Genomic DNA, 23,543 nt, shown 5'->3' on the forward strand with positions numbered 1-23,543 from the left:
ATAACCCCGTAATCTCTTGCACTGGGGTGGGTTCCTGCCAGTTCTAATCTCTTCTATAGAAGAGGTTCCACAAATCTACAGTGCTGTTTAGAACCGATTCCAGCTCCCTCCCCCCGCCCGTCCGCACATTATCAAGATGAAGAGCGAGAGGAGGAATTCTGGGAGTTGAAGTCCACAAGTCTTAAAGCTGTCAAGTTTGAACACCCCTGGGGTTTTTTTCCCTAAAGGGTAGGGGTGCGAGGGTCTTTTAACCTGACAGCTTTAAGATTTGCGTGCTTCAAATGCCAGAATTTCTGAGCCAACATTTTGGTTGCTAAGCAAGAGCGTTGTTAAGTGAGTTTTACCACATTTTACAAGTTGGCCATGCCCACCCAGTCACATGGCTGGCAAGCCACTCCCACCCAGTCACATGGCCAGCAAGCCACTCCCACAAAGCAGGCCACACCTACAGAAGAGGTTCTAAAAATTTTTGAAACCCACCACTGAGTCAGGGCAACTGAATGGACCTGAGTGTTTATTGGCTGGATGTTCTTCCTGTCGCCAACACAGAGTTTGCAGTTGATATTTACTCATTGTGCCCAGAGAGAAAATACCTGCTGCTACCTAGGATCGAACTCAAGGCCTCCTGATTGTGAGGCGAGACCTCCACCTCTAGGCCACTGCTTTCAGGCCTGGAAGCCATCTTGGGCCTTGGGTCTTCAGGCCTGCCACATTTAGCGTTGTGGGAAACTGGGAGGGGGGGATTGCATGGAGCTGGGGAGATATGTAGTCAAAATAACATTCCTTTCTCCAGAGAGTCAAGGCCACTCTGCCCTGCACCTTGAGAGGTGTGACTGGAGAGTATCTCCAGTTAGGATGGTGCCTGATTGGACCATGTGATGGGCATGTGGGTGCTGGGCATGGACTTAAACTTTCATTTGGGTGGAGGAAACCAGGAAACTTTCAGATTCGGGTTTTTTTCAGATGTGCCAATATGACATCTCTAATAAAATGGATCTTTGAGGAACTTCAAGCCTCGGAATCTTCTTTCGTTGGGGGTGTTACTTGGAACCCTGACAACTGCACCACATATTGAAGCCTGAGCCCAAGGAAGAGGCGTCAGACTTGCTGAGGTAAACGGAACAGCTTTTATTTCAACAGAACAACGCTCAAGGCAACTACAGAACAGTTCAGCACCTTGCTCTGCTTGACAGCTATTTAGATGGAGCTGTCCAGCAGAGCAGCCAATGGTAACACAGTAAAAAGCCTGCTTCCAGCCAGGCGCATCTTAGCCAATAGGCACGAGCCTTTGGTTGCTGGGCTGTCAGTCATATGTCGAGGACTTGTGGCTGGTCGTTAGTCAAGGACTCAAGGCCGGTCGCAAGTCGAGGACATTAGACCACACACAACTCATGATTCATGATTATACCAAAACAAAAAACACCCTAACCAGCTCTTCTTCAACTTGTGGGCAACTTGGATTAATAACCAGAACCTCCTATGTACCTTTTCGCTTTTTGTCGGCCAAATGGTCATCATCAAGAATCGGAGGGCAATGATGGGCAACAAACAGAGAGCGACAGATAGTATTATGGTCAACCAGATATATGGCTGTCGGAGGGCATTTGAAGCGGTACCTGGGAAGGAGACATGAGAGTTACAGTTAGGGGGCTGATGCATGTGGAGTTCCTTCAAACCAACCAAACCTCAAAGCAAACTTTAGGGTGCAATGACAGAAGCAACCCAGGCAGGGGTGGGCTTCAAAAATTTCTGTTTCTGGCCTTCCGGAAGTTCCGAGACAGAGGTGGGTTCCTACCAATTCACCCCTATTCGGTAGAACCGGTTCGTCAAATCTACTGAACCGGTTAGAAGAGGTTCCACCAGTGGACCCGGAAAGCAGGCCACACCTACAGAAGGGGTTCCAAACATTTTTGAAACCCACCACTGGTCCTTGGATATGATTATTCTACACTATCATGCTCATATTTATAAAACTCAGTGCCTCTGTGAAAGGTAAGGATGACTACTGCGTTTGTGGTGCAATTAGAACATTGCGTGTGTTTTAACACAAACCAAAGATGCCCTTTAAAAAACAACTTTACATCATATTCTTATGCATGCCAGGGCTGTGTGTGAGGTATTTTAAGGTGGTTCTGACAAGTGTCGTCGGCATCTTCATATCCGGTCACATGGGCGGCAAGCCACTCCCATCCGGTCACATGGGCAGGAAGCCACTCCCACAAAGGAGGCCACACCCAAAGAGTACAATTTTTGTACTCTTCGAACAATTTTTGAAACCCACCATTGTTCTGTGAGGCCCGTTTTCCCCTTCCTAGAGCCTCCGCATGGGCCCTGCACTTACCTTGCATCCAAAACATGCCATATTCAGACTCCTGGGAGGGGCGGGGTGGTGTGGGAGGGGCAGAGTGAGGTGGTGTGGGAGGGGCAGGACAGGGTGGGAACCCCAACCTGACGGACTAAGCTTTTTTTTTTAAGGGAAAAGATCAGCTGGGATACACAATTTTGACATTTTACGGGTAACTTGTTTGCAGATAGGAAGGAAGGAAGAAAAAAATCAGTACCCACCTGTAAACTGAAACACGGAAGGAAAGAGGATGTGGATCCCAGCACTGTGCAGATCAAACATGATGCCAAAATAAAGTGCAATGCTCCCAAATATTGAGAAGGCATTAACAAATGTCCAGTAAGATGTATCCATTCCCATCTACAAGCAAACAAGGAAACAAGACAGAAATATGAGAGCCATAAACAAGTAGATGGATGCTGGGAAGGAAGAACGGGAGACAACAGCATTTTTGAAACTGTGGATCAGTCAGCTCCCTAGGAAGTTGGGATGACATGATTAAAATGAGAAATTTAGAAGGAAAGGAGATGACGTGATTTTAAAAAATGGTAGCAAATTTGGAAAGCTATCAAAGCTAGTTTCAGATTTTGCTTGTGTAAGTCCTGATGCATGATAGCACTTTTTGATATGTACATTAGCTTTTAATGTTTAGAAGAGAATGGTATATTTATTGCTTGTCTGAATCCAATTAAATCATTTTAATTTTATTTGGGAAGAAGGAGTCATATAAATTCCTGGAGCCTCTGGAGCAGAATCAATTCTCCTTATGTTCAATATGGACAATCTATGGAGGTTTTCAGTCATCCAGATCATGGTTGTGCCAAAGATGCTTTTTTCAAGAGGCAACTGGACTGTCTGTTTTTTGTTTTTTTTAAAGACATTTAGCTTCTCATCCAAGAAGCTTCTTCAGCTCTGATTGAATGGTAGGAAATGGACGTTTAATATGGAATCACCTATTGTCCAATTTCCATTTCGGCATGTGGAGGAAGAAACACAGATCCTCAAATTTTCCTTCCTACTGGGTTCACTGCCTCTAGTTCATTTCTCCACAATAGTGAGTTCCTCCAACCAGCTTTTTTCCTTTCTTGGCAATAAACAAAACCCAAAACCCTGTCCGGTTTGACGGGATGGGAAGACTTATCTTGGTAAAGACATTAGCAAGAATTACAAAGTCACCAAATGTGAACCGTGGATGTCAAGCTGGCATTTTAAAGGAGTGACAGGTAGCCCTTGAGTTATGACCACAATTGGGAACAGAACTACCGTTGCTAAGTGTGTCAGTTATTAAGTGAGCCATGCCCAATTTTACAAACTTTTATTTGCTGCAGCTGTTAAGCAAACCATTGTGGTCATTAAATGAATTATGCAGTTGTTAAAAGAATCCATTGTCCCCCATTAACTTTGTTACTTGGAAGCTCACTGGGAGGTTTCAACTATTGTAAATACATGCTGGTTGCCAAGCACAATAGAACCTCTAGTCATGAACGCTTCTGACCATGACCAAATCGGGTTCAGTGGTGGGTTTCAAATCCCGTTCCAACCGTACCACCTCCGCGATACTCCATGATGCTCCAGCTGCTCTGCGGAGCATCACGCAGGCGCTGTATGCGCTATGCACATGCACAGCAGCGCAGAAGCTTTAAAACACAGGTAAGGAGCTCGGGCGGGCGGGTGAGCCCTCCGGAGCACCGTACCGGAACGGTATCTGGTGCTACGGGCTGGCTCTGTTACGCCCATACCAGGGCATACCGCCTGATTGGGTTCCAACCAAAACATTCACAAAATTTTTGAGTCTGGTCATGAACACATAATTGGGTGGCGATCAAACACATCCATGGCCGATTTCCTTGTATGTGTCATTTTTTTTTTGTACGCGCCAAATTTCCTGTTGTTTGTTTACAAGCAATAGCGACCCATGTGTGGCCGCTGCATTAATTTTGCAATTAATCATGGCCTACTTAAATTAATTTAAGGGTGGTAATGTTGGTGAGTAGAAGGTTTTAATGAAAATTGAAATCGAAGTGAAGAAGGGAATTATTGAAAATTATGAGCGTGGTGCGCGTGTTACCGATCTTGCTGCAGAATATAAAGAAACCAAAGTCTACGATCTCGACTATTTTGAAGCAGAGAAAGGTTATTAAAGCAGCTAATGTTGCAAGGGGAGTGGCAATGCTAACCAAGCAGAGGCCTCAATTGCTGGAAGAGTTGGAAAGACTGTTGTTAGTATGGTTGAACGAAAAGCAACTTGCAGGTGATAGCGAGGCAATCCTATGCGAGAAATCTAGGAAGATACATGAAAATTTGTGTCAGAAATACCCTTCTTCAAGTGGAGAAAGTGATGAATTTAAGGCCAGTAGAGGATGGTTTGAAGTTTTGTAAGAGAAGTGATATTCATAGTGTTATATGGCATAATGAACTATTTTTGTGCTTAAAAATCTTTTAAAAAACAATATTTATATATAGTTCGTAGGGGTCTGGAACGGATTGATCATATTTACGTACAATCCAATGGGGAAATTAAGTTCGGGTCACGAGAAAATCAGGTTGTGACCAAAGTTATGGAACAAATTATGGTTGTGACCAGAGGTTCTACTCAGGTGCGTGCTGCACATGCACAGTGCAATTTAAATTTTTCTGCGCATGCACAGAACTGAAAAACAAGATGGCGCTGCCAATGGCACCACCCGGGAAACCAATTCGGGGCGTGGCATGCCTTGGTCACTGCCGGTTCCAGCGACCTAGGCCACTAAACAACTGAACATCAGTTCAACGGAACCAGTCCAAACTGGTATGAACCCACCACTGGCTCTACTGTACATGAAATTTTGATCATGGCGAGGGTGAGCATGGGGACGCTGTGATGATTGTAGGTGCAAGAACTGCTCATAAGTCACTTTTTTTTCTCAGCACTGCCATAACTTTGAATGCTTGTTAAATTAATGATCATAAGTCATGGACTGTCTCTTTGGAACAAAGAAGGCTGATTGACTTGCCTGAAAATTAACTGCAATTACAAGAGAAGAGGAGGCAGTGACTGCAAATGACTGGTAGTCAGAAGGCGCTTCTCCGTCCTGTCCCATGGTTTGTAGGTAAGCACCGTAGGGTATGAAGAAAATGATCAGGGATGTTATAACGCCATGCAGCAGGCTTAAGAAGAACTTCTTGTAGTTGAAAAGCAAGTCTTTTTGTCCCAAGATGTACAGCCTAGGAAACCGTATGCTCAGTTTATCACTCACATCCTGCATTGAAAGAAGTAAGACAAATGACAATCCAGTTGTGGTTTGGCTTGAAAATCGTTCATCACGTTACGCATCCCCACAGCAGATGTGCCACATCAAACAGAAAACAGAAAAATAGCCACCCTTTTAACTAATGCATCAGTGGGCAAAAATGTGTTGGCAATGCAAATTATCTGCAGAAAATTTAAAAAGAAGCTAGATTCACCTTTCTGTTGTTTGAGAAGTTACACATTAACTCCCTGATAAGACTTCCTGAATCTTTTCACCTACCCATCTTATATATATACAAAAATAGAGAACTCAACTTCCACCTTGCAATGTTCATGCACAGGCCTTCTCCCTTTGGATGTCCAAATCAACACAAAAGTGTTCAGAGAGGAGCAGTGACATGCTCAATGCTTGGGATGGGGCCACTCACACTCTGAGTCATCACAAAAGCTCATAACGCATAAAGGTATGTCTAATCTAGTGAAAAGAAGGACCGGGAGTGACATGATAGCAGCGTTTCAATATCTGAGGAGCTGCCACAAAAAACCGATGGATGGAAACTAATGAAGGAGAGAAGCAACCTAGAACTAAGGAGACATTTACTGGCAGTAAGAACAATTAATCAGTGGAACAACTTGTCTCCAGAAGTTGTGCGTGCTCCATCACTGGAGGTTTTTAAGAAGAGATTGGACAACCATTGGTCCAGAATGGTACAGGGTCCTCTACTTGTGCAGGAGGTTGAACTAGAAGACCTCCAAAGTCCTTTCCAACTCTATTATTCTAATAAGCAAGTCAGTCGCTAAATGAAGACTTCCTGTACTCTCAAACTGAACCAATACAAGAAAACTGTTAATTTCCATAGTATATTTGTTGAGCAATAAGCTTATGTTTTACTCTGCCCTTTTTACTGAATTAGCATCCGCAATTGCTAGATTTCCCACGAAGCATTCTAATGATACTTCATAGGCAAATGACAGCTTCAAGGGTGTGGCATTACCATAATAAAGAAAGTAGCCACATGATGGCACTATTTGTCCAATATTAATGCAATATAGTTCCAAACTCAGGGAAGTGGTTTTGCAACGGCAAGGATAATCCTGACATAGTGGCTGTAATGCACTAAACCAAAACTAAAATAAACCATATCATGACTTATTGTACTCTGTGAATTTAGTCAACAAAAATGTCAGAAATTTGCATCGCACACAGAAGCAATGGTCAACTTTTAAGGATAAGTTTTTAGTTGATTATTTGGACGAACCTGGTCAAGTAATCCAACAAGTAGAACTGGCAGACTGGAATATAATACATTGTATAGCGTGATAAACCAATCCTCGTATGCTGTCTGTAATTACAAAGAAAATATATTACACCTTTAAAAATATTTGCTTAAATTGTATTTAAATAAAACTAAATCAATCCATATCAGGAAAAAAAAACCTTTGACAACAAGCAACAATCGAATAAAACAACAAATTTAAAACAATGTAAAAAATCCACATTGAAAAGTAAATGTTACCAATACGGATATACAAGATGGGAACCCAGAATGAGATGGAGCCAATCAAGTGGCTTGTCTGATTAATTGTTGTCACCTGAGTCGGTAAATTTTCTTAAATAAATAACAATGGCCAGCTCAACAATGAGGCATCTAAGCATGTCTTCTCTGGAAGCCCCAGGCCTGATGACATAACCAGATGTTGAGGGACTTCCGGAATATCAAAACGGGTGGAGCTAATTTCAGGGGGAGGAATGTTCCATAAGAAGGAAGGCAGTGGTGGGATTCAAAAATTTTCACTACTGGTTCGGTGGGCGTGGGTAGGTAGGGGGCATGTGACTGAGTGGGCCAATGACATCACTCATGCCCACATCCACTCAGTCACATCTCCACCCCCCCTACAAAGGCACATCCATAGGAAAAGGTAGGAAAATTTATAGGATTTTTCCCTATCTACCTCCGCCCTCCCTTTGCTAGTCATTCCCGGTTCCCTGCTTCCTCCCCCATCACCGCCTCTTTGGTTGCCTACCTTCCGCAGCAGCTGGTCCAGTTCGGAAGGCAAGCTGACCAAAGTTTTCGGCGGCCCCCAGCTACTGCTGGGAAGCAACTGGCAGGCAAAGAAGCCTCCCAGCTGCCACCTCTTTGCATACTGGCTGCCAAATGGCCCACGGGTGGCTGAAAAGTCCTCCAAGTAGCTGCCATCGCTGCCATCTTCTTTGTGCATGTGCATAGCAATAGCAATAGCAGTTAGACTTATATACCGCTTCATAGGGCTTTCAGCCCTCTCTAAGCGGTTTACAGAGTCAGCATATTGCCCCCAACAACAATCCGGGTCCTCATTTTACCCACCTCGGAAGGATGGAAGGCTGAGTCAACCTTGAGCCGGTGAGATTTGAACAGCCGAACTGCAGAACTGCAGTCAGCTGAAGTAGCCTGAAGTGCTGCATTTAACCACTGCACCACCTCGGCTTATTCAATGGTTCTGCGGCCAGCCACCTGCATCTTTGAGAGCTGGTATGCAAAGAGGTGGTGAAAAGTAATGGCAACCGGGCAGGTGGGGTGAGCAACCGCTGAGAGGGGGACTGGTTTGCGTGGCACGACAAAACCGCGCTACGCAAAATAGCGGAGATTAAATCGCGTCACTAAAGTCGCGACGTCATCATCGCGCGTCATCACCGCGGGGACAACAGCGCGGTGACAGAAGGGCGTTCTACATGCTTCGTTCTTTGCCTCCAAAGGTAGCCCTCCTCCTCCAGCTGACAGCGGCGGGGGGGCCGAGCAGGGCCGCCGACGCTGGCGGCGGAGGAGGACGCAGCAGCGGCAGCGGCTGAGGCTCTCCCGGGGCCGGCGAAGCGGGCTTGCCCGGCAGAGGCAGGCCGCCCTCTTCTTCCTCAACAACATCTCCTTGGATGGGCGGCCGCCGCCACCGGGCAAGCCCGCTTCGCCGGCCCCGGGAGAGCCTCAGCCGCCGCTGCCGCCCGCCCTGCCTCTTCCTCCGTGGGAGGCGCCGGCGGCGGAGGCCGCCCGTCCAAGGAGATGTTGTTGAGGAAGAAGAGGGCAGCCTGCCTCCGCCGGGCAAGCCCGCTTCGCCGGCCCGGGAGAGCCTCAGCCGCCGCCGCTGCCGCGTCCTCCTCCGCTTCCTGATGCCCCCCGCGGCTGTGCTGGACCCTTCCCGCGGGCTGCTGCTGCTGGGCAGCCCGCTTTGCCCCGTGCCCGCTGCCGCTGTCAGCTGGAGGAGGAGGGCTACCTTTGGAGGCAAAGAACGAAGCATGTAGAACGCCCTTCTGTCACCGCGCTGTTGTCGCGGCGGTAGGGTCGTTTTTTTATTAGCGCTTCGGACGCCGCGGATTTGCCTCCGCACTTATGTCGGCGCGGATAAGGGCATCGCGGTTTTGTGGTGGAACCCTGGTTTGGGGGCGTGACCAACCGGCCATCGCTACCGGTTCGCCAAACTGGGCAAAATTTCTGCCACTAGTTTGGGCGAACCAGTTGAATATCACCTCTGGAGGAAGGGATGAGAGTGCTAAATTACCAAGTCGAATGTTATGGCAACTAGACCTTCAAGGACCAGTCATAAGTACCCTTTGTTCAGCCCTATCATAACTTTGAATAGTCGCCGAACCAGTGATTGTTAAGCAAAGACTAACTCTTCTTGAATACCTATCCTAAAGCATTCCAATCCTTTTTCATCGCACAAATCAACAGAAATATATAAATTCATAAAAATAGTAAATATTGATTGCTGCAAGGTTTCACAAGTCTTCTTGATCCTTTACCTGAGCAGAATAGCCATTGAAGAAGGAGTACCAGAAGTGCACTAAGGTAAAAGCAAAGTTTTTGTAGAAGAAATACCGAAGGAATTTGCACATTCTAATGTAAGACCATCGACCGTGAACCAGCAACAGCCTCTGGAGATATCTGAACTGGCCGAAAGAGTAGTCACTGGACATGACAGCTTGCATCCCTTCTTGACCACTTATCCCAACACCAATGTGGGCAGCTAGAATAAAAGTAAAAAAAAAATACAAACCCTTCAGCTAGCTCATTTATTGCAGTTATTGGGTAATTCATTTTTGAAAAATAAATAATAAATAAATGTTTCAAGAAATGTTATGGAAAAAGCCATGTTAAATGTGCCCTTTGTCAAGACAAAGTTGAGAATGTTCTTATACCCACAGTGGGCTAATTATAGTGTTACCCCCAACAATTTCACAGATTGTGTTGTATTTCCCAGCCTCGGAACAAGGAACTGTTAGCTGCTGAATTCCTGCCCTGAGAAACTGAAAGTGCCAGTAAAATTCCTACAGGAAGGTATTGAGTTAGATCTGACGTGCAAGTCCTCCTCACCTGATACTCGGAGGCTTTGCTTAAGGGTAATCTGTTTCTGTCTTTCCTGTCTTTCTCAGTCTTGACTAGACCTTGACAGTCAGGTCAGAGGTGAAAACTCAAAAGGTGAAAACTCAAAAGAATACTGAAAAGTTTGCCTGGGCTTTGTTGCATAATCTTGTGCAGCACAGGAGCATAATTGAGGGCCTCCAGAAGGTTCAATGAATAAGGCAAAATAAGCTAAAATTTTTAGCAAGGGGTTCTCTGCTCGTTGTTGGGTTGCCATGGTGGGCGTGGCCTAGTCAGCCTCGTGCACCCTGGGGGGGGGGTTCGCCCTCCCCAGGCTCTGGAGGCTGGAAATGGACCCGCTTCGCGCCTTCCCAAACTTCCAGTAGGTCTGTTTTTCGCCCTCCCTGAGCCTCTGCACACACCCTGCACTTACCTGTATCCAAAATGGGTTGTGTGGGGACTCCTGGGAGGGGTGGGGAGGGGTTTGGAAGGGTGGGTGGGGCCAGCCAGGAGTGGGATTTGGGGGTTCTCCGAACTACACAGAATCTTAGCTAGAGGTTCTCCCGAACCCCTGTGAACTCCCACCAGCCCACCCCTAAAGTAGGATTTAATAGCTGTGCCCAGCAATGTTAGTTGCCCAGCCTTGGGTGCAGACTGAAATAGACAGTGATGCGCTAGAAGAGTCATTAAGAGTTCCAACTATAAGTAAGGAGATGTTTTCTGACAGTGAGAAGAATTAATCAATGGAACAGCTTGCTCCATCATGGGAGGTTTTCAAAAATAGACTTGGCAACCATTGGACTGGAATGGTATAAGGCAGTGATGGTGAACCTTTTTGTTGCTGTATGCCAAAAATCTGAGAGCGTGTGCGTGATAGCGCATGCACGTTCCGGCACCCATAATGCAAACCACATGCGCATGTGCACAACCCCCCACTCACCTACCCATATGTGCCACACTGCTCACCTCCAAGCTGAGGTTGATATTTCATCCGGGGAACGGTTTTCAGAAACTAACTTCCGATAGGCCAGTTGGGCCTCTTTTTCGCCCTCACTGGGGGAAATTGGTGACTTTTCTGAAACCCGGGGAGGGCAAAAACAGTCTCCCCTGCCCCCCTCCCCCCCGGAAGGCCAAAAATCAGCTGGCCAACACGTTCATGCATGCTGGAGCTGACAGCTCGCGTGCTGGCAGAGATGGCTTCACATGTCACCTGTGGCACGCATGCCATAGGTTCGCCATCACGGGTATAAGGTCTACTGGTTTGACAGGGGGTTGAACTAGAAGACCTCCAAAGTTTCCTCCAGCACTGTGTTCCTTGATTCAGTGTGAAGATATATTGATTGAAATCTTTCTATCTTCTTCAGAAAACAGAACCCAACTATATGCAGTAAACCCACAACAACAAGAAGAAATGTTAAGCCTGACTTACTTTTGATCATATTCACATCATTAGCACCATCCCCAATAGCCAAGGTTATGGCTTTCTTGTATCTCTTTACCAGGTCGACCACCATAGCTTTCTGTTTGGGGGTAACTCGGCAGCAAATCACAGCATTGCACTCGCAAGCTAAATCAACAAAGTTTCGCTGCTGTTGCTCCTTGTACAAGTCTATTCTTCGCTTTGTCTCCTTATGCTTTTCCTTCTCTTCTGCTGTTTTGGGAAATTTCAGTTTCAGGAGCTTCTTTTTCTTCGTTTTCTTCTCCAGGAGGATTTCATTCTGTAAAAAAAAATAATCATCTCTATAAATGTTTAGATAGATAGATAGATAGATAGATAGATAGATGGATGGATGGATGGATGGATGGATGGATGGATGGATGGATGGATGGATGGATGGATGGATGGATGGATGGTAGATGGATGGATGGATGGATGGATGGATGGATGGATGGATGGATGGTGGATGGATGGATGGATGGATATGGAAATGTATTTCTTATCTGCCCATCTCAGAGGTACACATGATGCAAAGGCATGAGAAAAATTAACCATGGCAAAAGGACAGATATCTATTATTAGTAAAAAAAATGCCCTTTAAAAATAAGCAAAACTGAGTTCAAGAGAACGTGTGTTTGGAACAAAATAATATTGGCCCAATAATCACATTAATTCTTTCTTTTAAAACTTTCCTAGTCAAAGAAGTGTTCTATAAACCCAGCTACAGACCAGTTATGAGCATTATGAGAGATGACAATCCAAAGATAACTAAAACATCATGAAAACTTCCAGTGTTGGAGCATTCACAACTTCTGGAGGCAAGTTGTTCCACTGATTAATTGTTCAAACTGTCAGGAAATTTCTCCTTAGTTCTAAGGAATTTCAGATCTTAAAATCCCTCGTTTCTCAAAACGGTCAGCACTCAACACATCTTGATGGTGCCAAGTTGAAAACCCTTTTCTTTTTCCATTATTAATGGTTGGGGACAATTCTCTCAGACCCAGATGTGAGAATCCAGCACTTACCAACCATGATCCAGTGATAATTAATGCTTGGTTTTTGCCTTCCTCGAAAAAGGGTTCATTGGCTCTGCTGGAAGATTTGTCATATGTCCCGATTTGGTTCCTCTGGTTCTCCAATCTTGTTTGCAAAAGAGCACTAAGGGAAGAGAGGTAAGGGTGGGGAAGGATTTTAGAAATTCATCGTGTAAAAAAACCCATCAAGTCATGGTGACTGAAAACAGAATTAAGTATGTTTTTTTAAAATCCTTAACCATGAGGATTTAGCAAATGGCTTTTTGCAGTTTAAGGCATGCAACATATTTCAGAGGGCACTGCCGTTTTCCTACTCTATTTTGATAGTTACAAGGTGAGTAAATTCCTTAATTGTGTAATCGCTGGATTTCATCATAAAATGTTATCCACCCAAACAAGAACTTCCAGAGACGGCACACCATCTTGTGGTTCATAACAACAATGAACAACTCAGTTGATTCAGAGAAACAGCAGGAGGGGAGGTGATAAGTCTACCTACCCTCTTTCTCATCCCACAGTGAATGAGCAACTTCTTCTTTAAAACTTTGAAAAGTATATTTGCCATGGAAAGTAGGAAAAGAAAGACTAAAATGCAAAATTCCACATTCAAGATCCATTTGTAGTACACAAATCAGAATAGCACAACCTCATATATTATTCTGGTACTGCACCAGGGGTGAAATGCTACTGGTTCGGGCTGGTTCATCTGAATCAGTAGTAAAAAATGCTACCATTCGCCCAGCCCTTCATGGTATTGGACCTGGGTACTTGAGAGACCGCCTGCTGCCAATTACCTCCAATAGACCAATTAGATCCCACAGATTAGGCCTCCTCCGAATTCCATCCGCCGGCCAATGCCGACTGGCGACTACCCGGAGGAGAGCCTTCTCTGTGGCTGCTCCGACCCTCTGGAACGAGCTCCCCGTGGAGATTCGAACCCTCACCACCCTCCAGGCCTTCCGCAAAGCCCTTAAAACCTGGCTGTTCCGACAAGCCTGGGGCTAAAGAGCTTTTGCCCCCCCCCTCGAATGGTATGGTTGTTGTGTGCTTTTAAATTGTGTATTGTTCTGTTCGTCTTTTTTATCCCTTATCTGTACCCCCTTCCCTGACTTGGATTGTGAGCCGCCTTCGGGGAAAAGGGCGGCATATAAATGCAATAAATTCAATTCAATTCAATTCAGCTGGCTGAGGAACTCTAGGAGTTGAAGTCCACAAGTCTTAAAGTTACCAAGGTTGGAGACCCCCGCCCCAGACTGCTTCCTTCAACTTTGAGAATGTTCAACCAGCTATTTGTCTCATCTAAACTGCCTCTGGCCATTTTGGCTTTTAATTCTGGGAGCATATTTAGAGATACAAAGATACAGCATGCATCTGCCACTTCTCAAAGCTGCTGCACATTTGCAGCAAATGCACCGGGGTTCTATGTTTGTGTCCTGGGGTCTCCAAAGCACTTATTAGAATCAAATCATTCAGACCACTCTTAATGTAATCTCTTGCATTAAAGAGAATTTACCTGATGTCTTCTCCATAGTGGATATTAGTTTCATCTGTTAAGAGTTCACAGGAAAAACCAATATTTTCAGCAGTTTCTGTAAGAGGAGAATGCCAAGTTTATCTTCTCATTTCCCCCCCATGCATTGCAGGTGAATATGTTCAGTCATCAATTTAAAAAAAAGAAACTTTAGGATTATTTGCTGCCCATAGGTAGTTTACCTTGGGGAAAATAAACAGCAACTGATTATATAAATTACCTTTTTTGTCACCTGTCAAAACCCAGATCTTAATATCTGCTTTTGCCAATTTGGAGATGGTTTCTGGCACTCCATCTTGTAACTTGTCTTCTATTGCCGTGGCACCTAAAAGCTGGAGATTAAGAAAAGATGAGGTTTATTTAATACTAGCGTTGCTGTGACCCAGTCTGGTTAAATGGAAAAGAAAGAAAAGAGAAAGCGCAAGTTTCTAATATGTTTAATTTCACAATGCTTGTGGGTATACAATATTTTTTATTGTTCCATTGTCAGTGCAGATATAGAGATTGTCTGGTTTGCCGGATCTAGAAAACGCAACATATAATTGTCCATGTGAGAAACAATTTTCAATTGCTGTAAAGACGTTGGACTGGGCACATTTACCAAAATCATGCAAAGAAAGAAACATTCCAGGGTGGTTCCCTCCGGGCAGGGTCATGCCATTGACAGCAGTGGTAAGGTTTGTGAGGGTCTTGCCCACCTGGTGGGCCCTGCCATTCGCTGCACCGACAATGGCTCCCCCGGCAGAGGCGGCTCCTGCATGAAAGTGAGCCATGGTGGCCCCTGCAAGAGCTGCCACGAATGACGCTCCGCAGGCCCCAGCCTGGCGCCCTCCAAGCTCCCCATGACAGGCAGCTGGATGGGCTGGATGGGGCCCCTCTGGACATGGGCGGGGGGACCCGAGCATGGGAGGGAGGCTGGGGGTGTCCCCCATGGGCGTAGTGGGGCAGTGGGAGGGCGCTGCCATTGGTCAGGCCTTGGGGCTGCTAGGCCGGGCGAGACTGGTTGGGGGGGAGATGGCACTGGGGCTTTCGGCCTCGTGGAAGTTATTGAGCAGTGACAGGAGGCAGCCGGCATCCCCTGAGGAGCAGGAAGAGGAGGAGGAGGAGGAAGGAGCTGCCCCTGGCGACGTGGTGCGAACCAACCCCCTCCGGCCGTGGCCCCATCCAGAGACGCCAACGTCTCTGTAGACACCGCCTCATGGGGCACCCAGCAGCTGCCCCAGCCTCGCTGCGCCTCAGGCTGACACCGCTGCCCCATCAGAGCCGCCTTGGGAGCCGTAGCTGGCTCGCTGTGAGGGGGGTGGAGAGCATGCGTGGCCGGCCGGGCTGAAGAGACACTCTGCCTTCGCCTCCTCTAGAGCTCAGCTGGGCTAGGTGGGGGGAGACCAGCTTAAGGGCAGGGGAAGGCAGCTGAGGGATGGCGCAGGCGCCGCCCCGCCGCAGACAGAAAAGGCCCGGTGGGAGGGGAGGGAAGAGAGGGCAGGGGGAGGCCGAAGGGTTTTGGCTCCCCTTGGTGAAAATGGCCGAACCTCGTCGGAGGAGAGGTGGAAAGGGGAAGGGGTGCGGCCGCAGCCCAGCAACACATATAAAGGGACCGTCGGGACGAAGCTGGAGAGAGACCGAACTGTTTTGAATATACTATACTCACGAAATGAACACTATGGTAAATGACACAGCTCAATTCCAATGCAATGTCACACGAAATAATTAAATCAAAATGAAAATAAATTGAAATCTATGAAAATTCAATATAACAATGCAATCGGAAACATTGAAATGGAATCGTGAAATATTTAGTATAGGATGTGTTGCTTTTATGTCCAACAGATGGCGCTGGTTTTCAAAAAAGCATGTTTTCACCTGTCACAGGTGTGACATCTATATAATATAGGTATCTAAAAACATGCATGTATTCGAATGCAATGTTGTGTCAAAATTTCAAAGCAATCGGTGAAGAACAGAGATTTAAGATTTTGAACAAACGAACATTTACATTTTTATTTATATAGATGGATACAGTAGGTACATTTTAGCTATTAATGGTTTATCACTCACACAAACTATAAAAATATTAAAAGTGGCTATCCTGACATTCCATGAGAAAAGCTACAAGTTGGAAAGATGTGACCATGGATATTGGTGTACCTAGGTAATATTTAGTTATTACTTATATCCCACTGTATCTTTTGATGCCCAAGTGGTTTTACATGGCGGTATCTCTAATTTTATCTCCAGAAATAGGATGGATTGGGAGGAAGGTAATTGGCCCTAATGAGTTCTCTAGCTGAATGGGAATTTAGCAATAGCAATAATATTTAGGCTGTTATACCTCCCCATAGTGTTTTACAGGACTCTCTGGGCAATTTACAGTGTACAAACATTATTTGCACATTGCCCCAGCAATCTGTGTCCTCATTTTACTGATATCGTAAGGATGGGAGGATGAACCCTGTCTTGATTGAACTCCAGGCTGTGGGCAGAGTTTGTGGGCAATACTGCATTCTAACCACTGTACCATCAGGCCTCCTAATCCAGGACCCAAATAATATTCACTATTACACCATCCTAGGAAGTCCCCTTTTCCCAGATTAAAATATTCTTTATTCTTAATATTAAAAGAGACAGGATAGAACATGTACTCAAAGGAGAAATGGGGGAACATTTCCCCCATTAAAGGCAGAAAGCAGTCCCAGTCTTCCTGCATAGTAAACCAGCCTCCAACAGATGCCTGAACTCTTTATAAACAAAATGACTTCAGCCCAGCTGCCCCAGAAGGGATTACAAGTAGAAAAACAAAGACCCCTAAAATCTACATTCTCCACCCAAATTCTAAGGATAGGACATGAGTCTAGGACATGATAGGATTAACCCACCATCATTAGAATAGCAAAAGACACAAGGCTCGCTACATTGCACAACCTCCTGGAGCATCTCAATCAGAACCCTATAAAGATCCATCTAGTCTCTGAAGTTTCTGACAGCCAAATAAACAGAAACTTTCTTTCCAAACAGCCAGCCTCCATTTTATTTCCCACTTCTCCCGGCTTGGAACCAGAACGGATTTTTAAGCCAAGATGGTGCAGTGGTTAGAGTGCAGTACTGCAGGCTACTTCAGCTGACTGCTAGCTGCAATTCGGCACTTCAAATACCACCAGGCTCAAGGTTGACTCAGCCTTCCAACCTTCTGAGGATGGTAAAATGAGGAGCCAGATTGCTGGGGGCGATAGGCTGACTCTGTAAACCGCTTACAGAGGGCTGCAAAGCACTATGAAGCGGTATATAAGTCGAAGTGCTATTCCTATTTCCTCCTACACTACGTTATTCTTTTATGTCCCAACCAAACACTATCTGATTAACATCCTATTTGTTAGGTTACCCTGAGAGAAAGAGAGAGCAGCTATCTTAGCATCATCAAATGACCTGTCAGCCTCTGCTTCACTACTTGCTTTCGGCTGCCATTGAAATGGGGAGGGGGAGGCATGGTATTTGGGAAGAGAAGTTTTCAGTACAGGAGTGATTGTAAAAAGGGGCTTGGTGGGTGTGACAGGGGAAGGATAATGTAAAATCTCCATTCTCATCCCACTCCAGTGGAAGATTACTGCAAAATCCCCATTCTCTCCCAATCAGCTAGGACTCGGGAGGTAGAGAATAGATGGGGCAGGGCCAGTCAGAAGTGGTATTTATCAGTTCTCTGAACTACTCAAAATTTCTGCTACCGGTTCTCCAGAACTGATCAGAACCTGCTGAATTCTACCACTGGGGAGGTGGTGGTGTGATGGACTAAAGTAAAGTGGCAGTTTCCCAGGAAGGAGGAAGAAGCACATTTCAAGGAGGGGTTGAGAAAATAGTCATCCCAGCCCAGAGTTGAATAGGAGGCAGAGGAAGAAAGTTAGGATGGCCACTCCCTAGAATCTCTTGTGGAAAAGCAACAAAGATTTTGCCTGGCAAGATTCTGTCTATATGCTGTGAGCAAATAAAGAACTGAACTTTGACTGAATTGTTCTATGTTGTTCTTGGGTTGGGCCTGACAGTTATAATCCTTAATACTGTAATATGCTGGAATATATTAGTTTTTATGAATGCCTCAGATCCATCGTTTTACACACCTCTGTTTTATTATTCATACCTTATTTCCTGTTTTCATGCATCTTTTATTATATCTCTTACTTATATTATCTTTACTCACATGCTTTCAAAATAATAATAAAACAATAAAAAAAGAATATATGTGCCTTTATAGCTATTGTACAGACTGGAAAATCAAGGTGATAAAAGGGATAGACCTCCTAAGAAACACTTGCAAGATCAAATGGAAGGTCAAAGAATAAAACTCCTATCTCAGTTCCCCATCAGACTTACAATTAGATTTTGTTCAATTTCTTCATACACTTTGTCAAGAGCCGCGTCGCGATTTGTTAAGGCCAGAGAAGCTGCCATGAACTTCTTTTCCCATAATTCATATTCATAATGGGTAATTTCCTTGTAGCAAAGGCACAATGTCCGAAGGGATTCATTTGCAAAGAGCTGTCAAAGAGAGGGGAAAAACAGTGGTTGAAAGAATGTATTTGTTTCTGATCTGAACAGATTCTCCTTGGGGATAAAATATAAGAATCTTCACTCATCCTAATCATCATCACTATTATTTATCAAACTTACTGTATCCGCTGTTCAACTCTTAAGAACTGTGTCAGGTCCTTGGGAGAAGGGCGGCATATAAATCCAATAAACCAAAGCAAACCAAACAATAATCAAAATGAAGAACTGCATAGACAGATAATCCTCGATTTAAGACCGGTCACTTAGCAATCATTCTGTCAGGCCTGCAGCCATCTTTTCTTTTGGATCTTTGGCCTGCCACACTTTCTATTATTCTACTATGCATTTTCTATTGTGGGAAAATGGGAGGGGGGGTGTAGGAGTGAGATGATATGTAGCCATAACAAAATTCTTTCTAGAAAGCCAAGGTCATCCTTTGTCTCTGCACCTTTGCACCTGACCGGAACTGGATGGGTGGAAGCTGCCAGCATGGCAGTGGGAGATTGGACCATGTGATGGACTTGTGGGTGTGGGGGCAAGATCTTGAACTTTCAACTGGGTGGGGGAAACCAGGAAGCTTTCAGATTCGGGTTTCCCCAGATGGGAAAGCGGTGAACTCGGCAGACATGTTCCTCACACATGCGCAGAAGAAAAGATAGACATACACATAGACATACACATAGACATACACATACATATACACATACACATACACACCACCCCTACACACACCCACACATACTCCTTGTTTCTCCAAAAATAAGACTTCCCCGGATAATAAGGCCAATCGGGCTTTTGAGCGCATGCACCAAAATAAGCCGTCCCCTGAAAATAAGCTCTCCCCGAAAACATTGCAACACAGCAGCAGCCCTGAGGTGACCACACTTGCCTCTTCCTGTACCTACAAATAATAAGACCTCCCCGAAAATAAGGCGAAGTGCTTATTTTGGGGGTCAAAAGAAAATAAGACCCTCTCTTTACCCATATATCCACATATATTATATGACACAGAGGAACAACTCAGTCTAGTTCAGATCTATACATGTACATGGAGAGAAAAACAAAGCTTGAGAGTTTACCAGACGGATAGCATAGGGAACAAAGCTGTTACAGAATCTGGTCGTCCTGCTAGAAATACTTTGAAACCTCCCCCCCCAGAGGGAAGCAACAGAAACAGACTACAAAGTGGGTGTGTGGGGTTTGTAACAATGCTTTGAGCTTTAAACACATAGTGCTTATAAGCAGTATCTTGAATAACAGGAAGCGAGCTTTTCTTTAATCTTCTCGGCTGTCTTTACCATTCTCTGTATGGACTTTCTATCTGAGGCACTGCTGCCAAATAGTGATGCCGTTTGTTAGAACGGCATACCAAGGCACATCTATTACTGCTTGTGCCACTGCATCCTGGTGGACCAAATGAAGCTTCTAGGTTAAGGGCGCTCCTAGATAGAAGGCATTACAGTAGTCATGCCATGAGGTAAGTAAGAAAGTCAGACGTTTTCATTTGTATTAATACTGGATACTTTCTAAATGGAAAACAATGGAGGCATGTACAGGCTAAACAACTATGAAAAATTAAAAAATATATTAATGATGTTTAGTCTGGACCTATGGTATAAAATCGACAACAACAACTACAATAAAAAAAAGTAAGAACAAGAAACTTATCAAAACATTGCAATTTCATGTTGGTAGAAGAAAAATCCATTGTCTTCAGGGGCCTGACTTTTAATATTGTCTCAGAAAAATGCTATTGTACACTGAAACAATTTTCAGTTCATAGCTAGTTTTAATAGTTATCCTGGTAAGATATTCCAACTTACATTCAACGCATCTTCGGTATCCTGTTTGTTAGGATTTCTTGGACGCAGCCGTTCAAACATCACTGTATCAGCTCCTTTGCAATAAAGTTTGATGGTCCCATTGGGATCTCTTGCTACAAAAAAGCAAACAGAAAGAATTGAAAAAGGAACCATTTCTTTACTGAAGCTAAGTTATTAAAAAAACAGATATATTTTACAGAAAATACATGCAAGTCTTCCACTCAAGCATTGCCACACAGTAATCTTTGCAACACTCCAGAATCATTTCCAGAACTTCTTTATTATCATCATTAAGTGAACCAGTTATTTTCTAGCTGAGCTGCAAGAAGAATGACTTTTCAATTTCCAAATAATGAAGCCCTGCAGAGTTTGAGAGGCTGTTTTTCCATAGGCAGATATTTTTCCTTCATTCTGCTCCAGGTATTCTGTTTACCGGTCCTTTAAGGGGAATTGTGGCTTGACAGCTTTGCAGAGACCAACAACAACACTTTATAATGCTCAGATTTATTTTTGCATAAATTGTGCAAATGTACACCACCTCACTGAGTCCACTTTAAAATGCAAGCTGGATTGAGCTGGGCTGTTTTGACTCTTTCAGATCATGGCAATTGTTCTCCATAGTAGCTTGTAAGTGAAGGGAGCTGGAATAATATTGATCAGGTACATGTTGATCCTTTTTTATTAGAGGACCAATGGAGAAAAGATAATTTATTTCCTTTTTGCATAGTTTGCAGCTGGAGATGAGGCAATTGTTATTCTGGAGTGGAGAGCTGATTTATTGATAGATTCATTAAATTTTTATGCTATTCCTCTCACTCTGGAAAGTGACTGATTAGATGGTGCGTTTCAAAAACTTTGGAGAGATTGGTGAACCAATCAGCAAAAAAATTACTTTGCAAAGTAACTCTGCAAAGGGCACCAACAATTTGTGGGCAGAAAATGTTAATTATATTCATTTCCTTTAATTTCTCTATAGGTATCCAGAAGATATTATATGGAAGCCGCATAACGGTATGTGGGAATGACCTTAGAAAATAGGGGAAAGAGCCACAGTTAGGAGAATGGTTGGATAAAAGGCAGCGTAGCCCACAAAAGGAGTATGGGCATAGCAAAAGAAGAGACCTCCCTAGGTTCTTGGGTTGTAAAGGTGATGGGGTGAAATCTAATTTTAGACTTGCAAGATTCTGTTAATGTAACCTTATAATAAAGTAAAATTGGTTCACTAGGCATGCTTCCTGTCTAGACTACCTGGCGCAGTGGTTAGGGTGCAGTACTGCAGGCCACTTCAGCTGACTGTTATCTGCAGTTCAGCGGTTCAAATCTCACCGGCTCAAGGTTGACTCACCCTTCCGAGGTGGGTGAAATGAGGACCCAGACTGTGGGGGCGATATGCTGACTCTGTAAACCGCTTAGAGAGGGCTGAAAGCCCTATGAAGCGGTATATAAGTCTAACTGCTATTGCTATTGCTATGTAGACAATAGAAGACCACAGTGAAAATACAGAAATTGGGGTCACCACCAATTCTTTAAAAAATAGCTCTTAGTCCCTTTAACTCAGGGGTGTCCAAACTTGGGAACTTTAAGACTTGTGGACTTCAATTCCCAGAATTCCCCAGCCGGCGTGCTGGCTAGGGAATTCTGGGGGTTGAAGTCCACAAGTCTTAACGTTCCCAAGTTTGGACACCTCTGCTTTAACTGATTCACAGAGCTCAATTTGATTAAGGCAGTTAAGAGAGGTATTTTTTCCATGGGCATTTGGCATTTAGTCATGCCTGCCACAAGACCACAGAGATGTCTTCGGACAGCGCTGGCTCTTCGGCTTTGAAACGGAGATGAGCACCACCCCACTAGAGTTGGGAATGACTAGCACATTATGTACGAGAGGGAACCTTTACCTTTTTATATAGGTATAGTGATTTACCCTTAGGAAACACTATCTATCTATTTTGCTTTGCACATGAAGAGCAAAAGGCATTGCGTGCTAAGCTGATACCATCTTCATGATCCCAAAGTTAGGTAACATGGAATTTGACTGCATGGGAGAAGTAAGGCTTAAAGCTAATATGACCGTTTGCAGAGGTGGGTTCCTACCAGTTTGCACCTATTCGGTAGAACCGGTTCGTCAAATCTACCGGACCAGTTAGAAGAGGTTCCACCAGTGGACCCGGAAAGCAGGCCACACCTACAGAAGAGGTTCCAAAATTTTTTGAAACTCACCACTGCTAAAGGGTTAGGGGTGCAAGGATCTTGTAACTTGACGACAGCTTTAAGACTTGCATGCTTCAATGCCAGAGTTCCTGAGTCAACGTGACTAGAGGAGGAATTCTGGGAGTTGAAGTCCACAAGTCTTAAAGCTGTCAGGTTTGAAGACCCCTAGTTTTTTTTTCTAAAGGGTTAGGGGTGCAAGGATCTTGTAATTTGACAGCTTTAAGACTTGCATGCTTCAATGCCAGAGTTTCTGAATAGCTACTTGGACCGACCTAAGTGCTAATTCATAATTTCATATCCGGTCACATGGGCGGCAAGCCATTCCCATCCGGTCACATGGGTGGCAAGCCACGCCCACAAAAGACGCCACACCCACAGAGTAGGTTCGAACAATTTTTGAAACCCACCACTGACCGTTTGGTATGAAGTTATACCAGAACATCATTTATTTTAATTATTTTCCTTTTTAGACAGACAAGCTGAGGCGTTTTCTTCCTGAAACAGAACTCTCTGGGGTTACCTTTTTCTAGAACTGGAAAAAAGCTGTTGACTTACTGATAACAGACATCCTTTTTCTGTCACTGTTGAAATCCAAAATGGCAAGCACATCGTATGTTTTCACAATTCCCATTTCACTTATTGTAATGGTATTTTGCGTCCGTGAGAGGAACGCAAAGCCCAAGTTTCTGGCTGCAGTTACCAATGCCTCTTCGTCTGGAGAAGCAGCATGATAGTTGAGCTCACCTTGATGGGAAAAAAAATGAATAAGAAACCCTTAAATCCTTTGGAAACTGATTCTGCAGTTAACAAACTTACCTCATTCCTAGTATTAATTAATTGCATATATTCATTCTTTTACTTTTTCATCATCACCCACCTTGGTTCCTGGAAGCTCAAAGTGGCAAAACCTCTGTAATCTAGTATGAGTTAAGTGAGAGTCACAACTCTCAAGTTAGGACTTGTACATGATTCTCCACAGGCCAAAACAGTATCTTAATTAGTGTATTACACAAACTTTATGTGGATTGGCTCATTGTGCACATGTGGCTTTTCCATATTGGTAAAATAA

The 23,543-nt window shown here is 44.4% G+C and overlaps 1 protein-coding gene across 1 annotated transcript in view; it reads right to left on the reverse strand.

Moving 5' to 3' along the window:
- ATP8B1 (ATPase phospholipid transporting 8B1) overlaps window positions 1–23,543 on the reverse strand; it is a 94,209-nt gene that overhangs the window by 3,202 nt on the left and 67,464 nt on the right. Inside the window, exons 16-27 of the mRNA XM_087715354.1 lie at window positions 23,030–23,218; window positions 20,267–20,379; window positions 18,267–18,431; window positions 14,128–14,239; window positions 13,890–13,965; window positions 12,368–12,500; window positions 11,334–11,622; window positions 9,346–9,569; window positions 6,833–6,916; window positions 5,338–5,583; window positions 2,566–2,704; window positions 1,486–1,616 (exon numbers count right to left, since the gene is read on the reverse strand). Of these exons, the coding sequence (XP_087571480.1) occupies window positions 1,486–1,616; window positions 2,566–2,704; window positions 5,338–5,583; window positions 6,833–6,916; window positions 9,346–9,569; window positions 11,334–11,622; window positions 12,368–12,500; window positions 13,890–13,965; window positions 14,128–14,239; window positions 18,267–18,431; window positions 20,267–20,379; window positions 23,030–23,218 (1,901 nt within the window). The remainder of the gene's footprint in view (window positions 1–1,485; window positions 1,617–2,565; window positions 2,705–5,337; window positions 5,584–6,832; window positions 6,917–9,345; window positions 9,570–11,333; window positions 11,623–12,367; window positions 12,501–13,889; window positions 13,966–14,127; window positions 14,240–18,266; window positions 18,432–20,266; window positions 20,380–23,029; window positions 23,219–23,543) is intronic.

This window comes from Thamnophis sirtalis, unplaced genomic scaffold (genome assembly GCF_051295495.1).
Source record: "Thamnophis sirtalis isolate CommonGarterSnake01/CBP01778 unplaced genomic scaffold, rThaSir2_p1.2 scaffold_5, whole genome shotgun sequence".
In the NCBI taxonomy this organism is placed as follows: domain Eukaryota; kingdom Metazoa; phylum Chordata; class Lepidosauria; order Squamata; family Natricidae; genus Thamnophis; species Thamnophis sirtalis.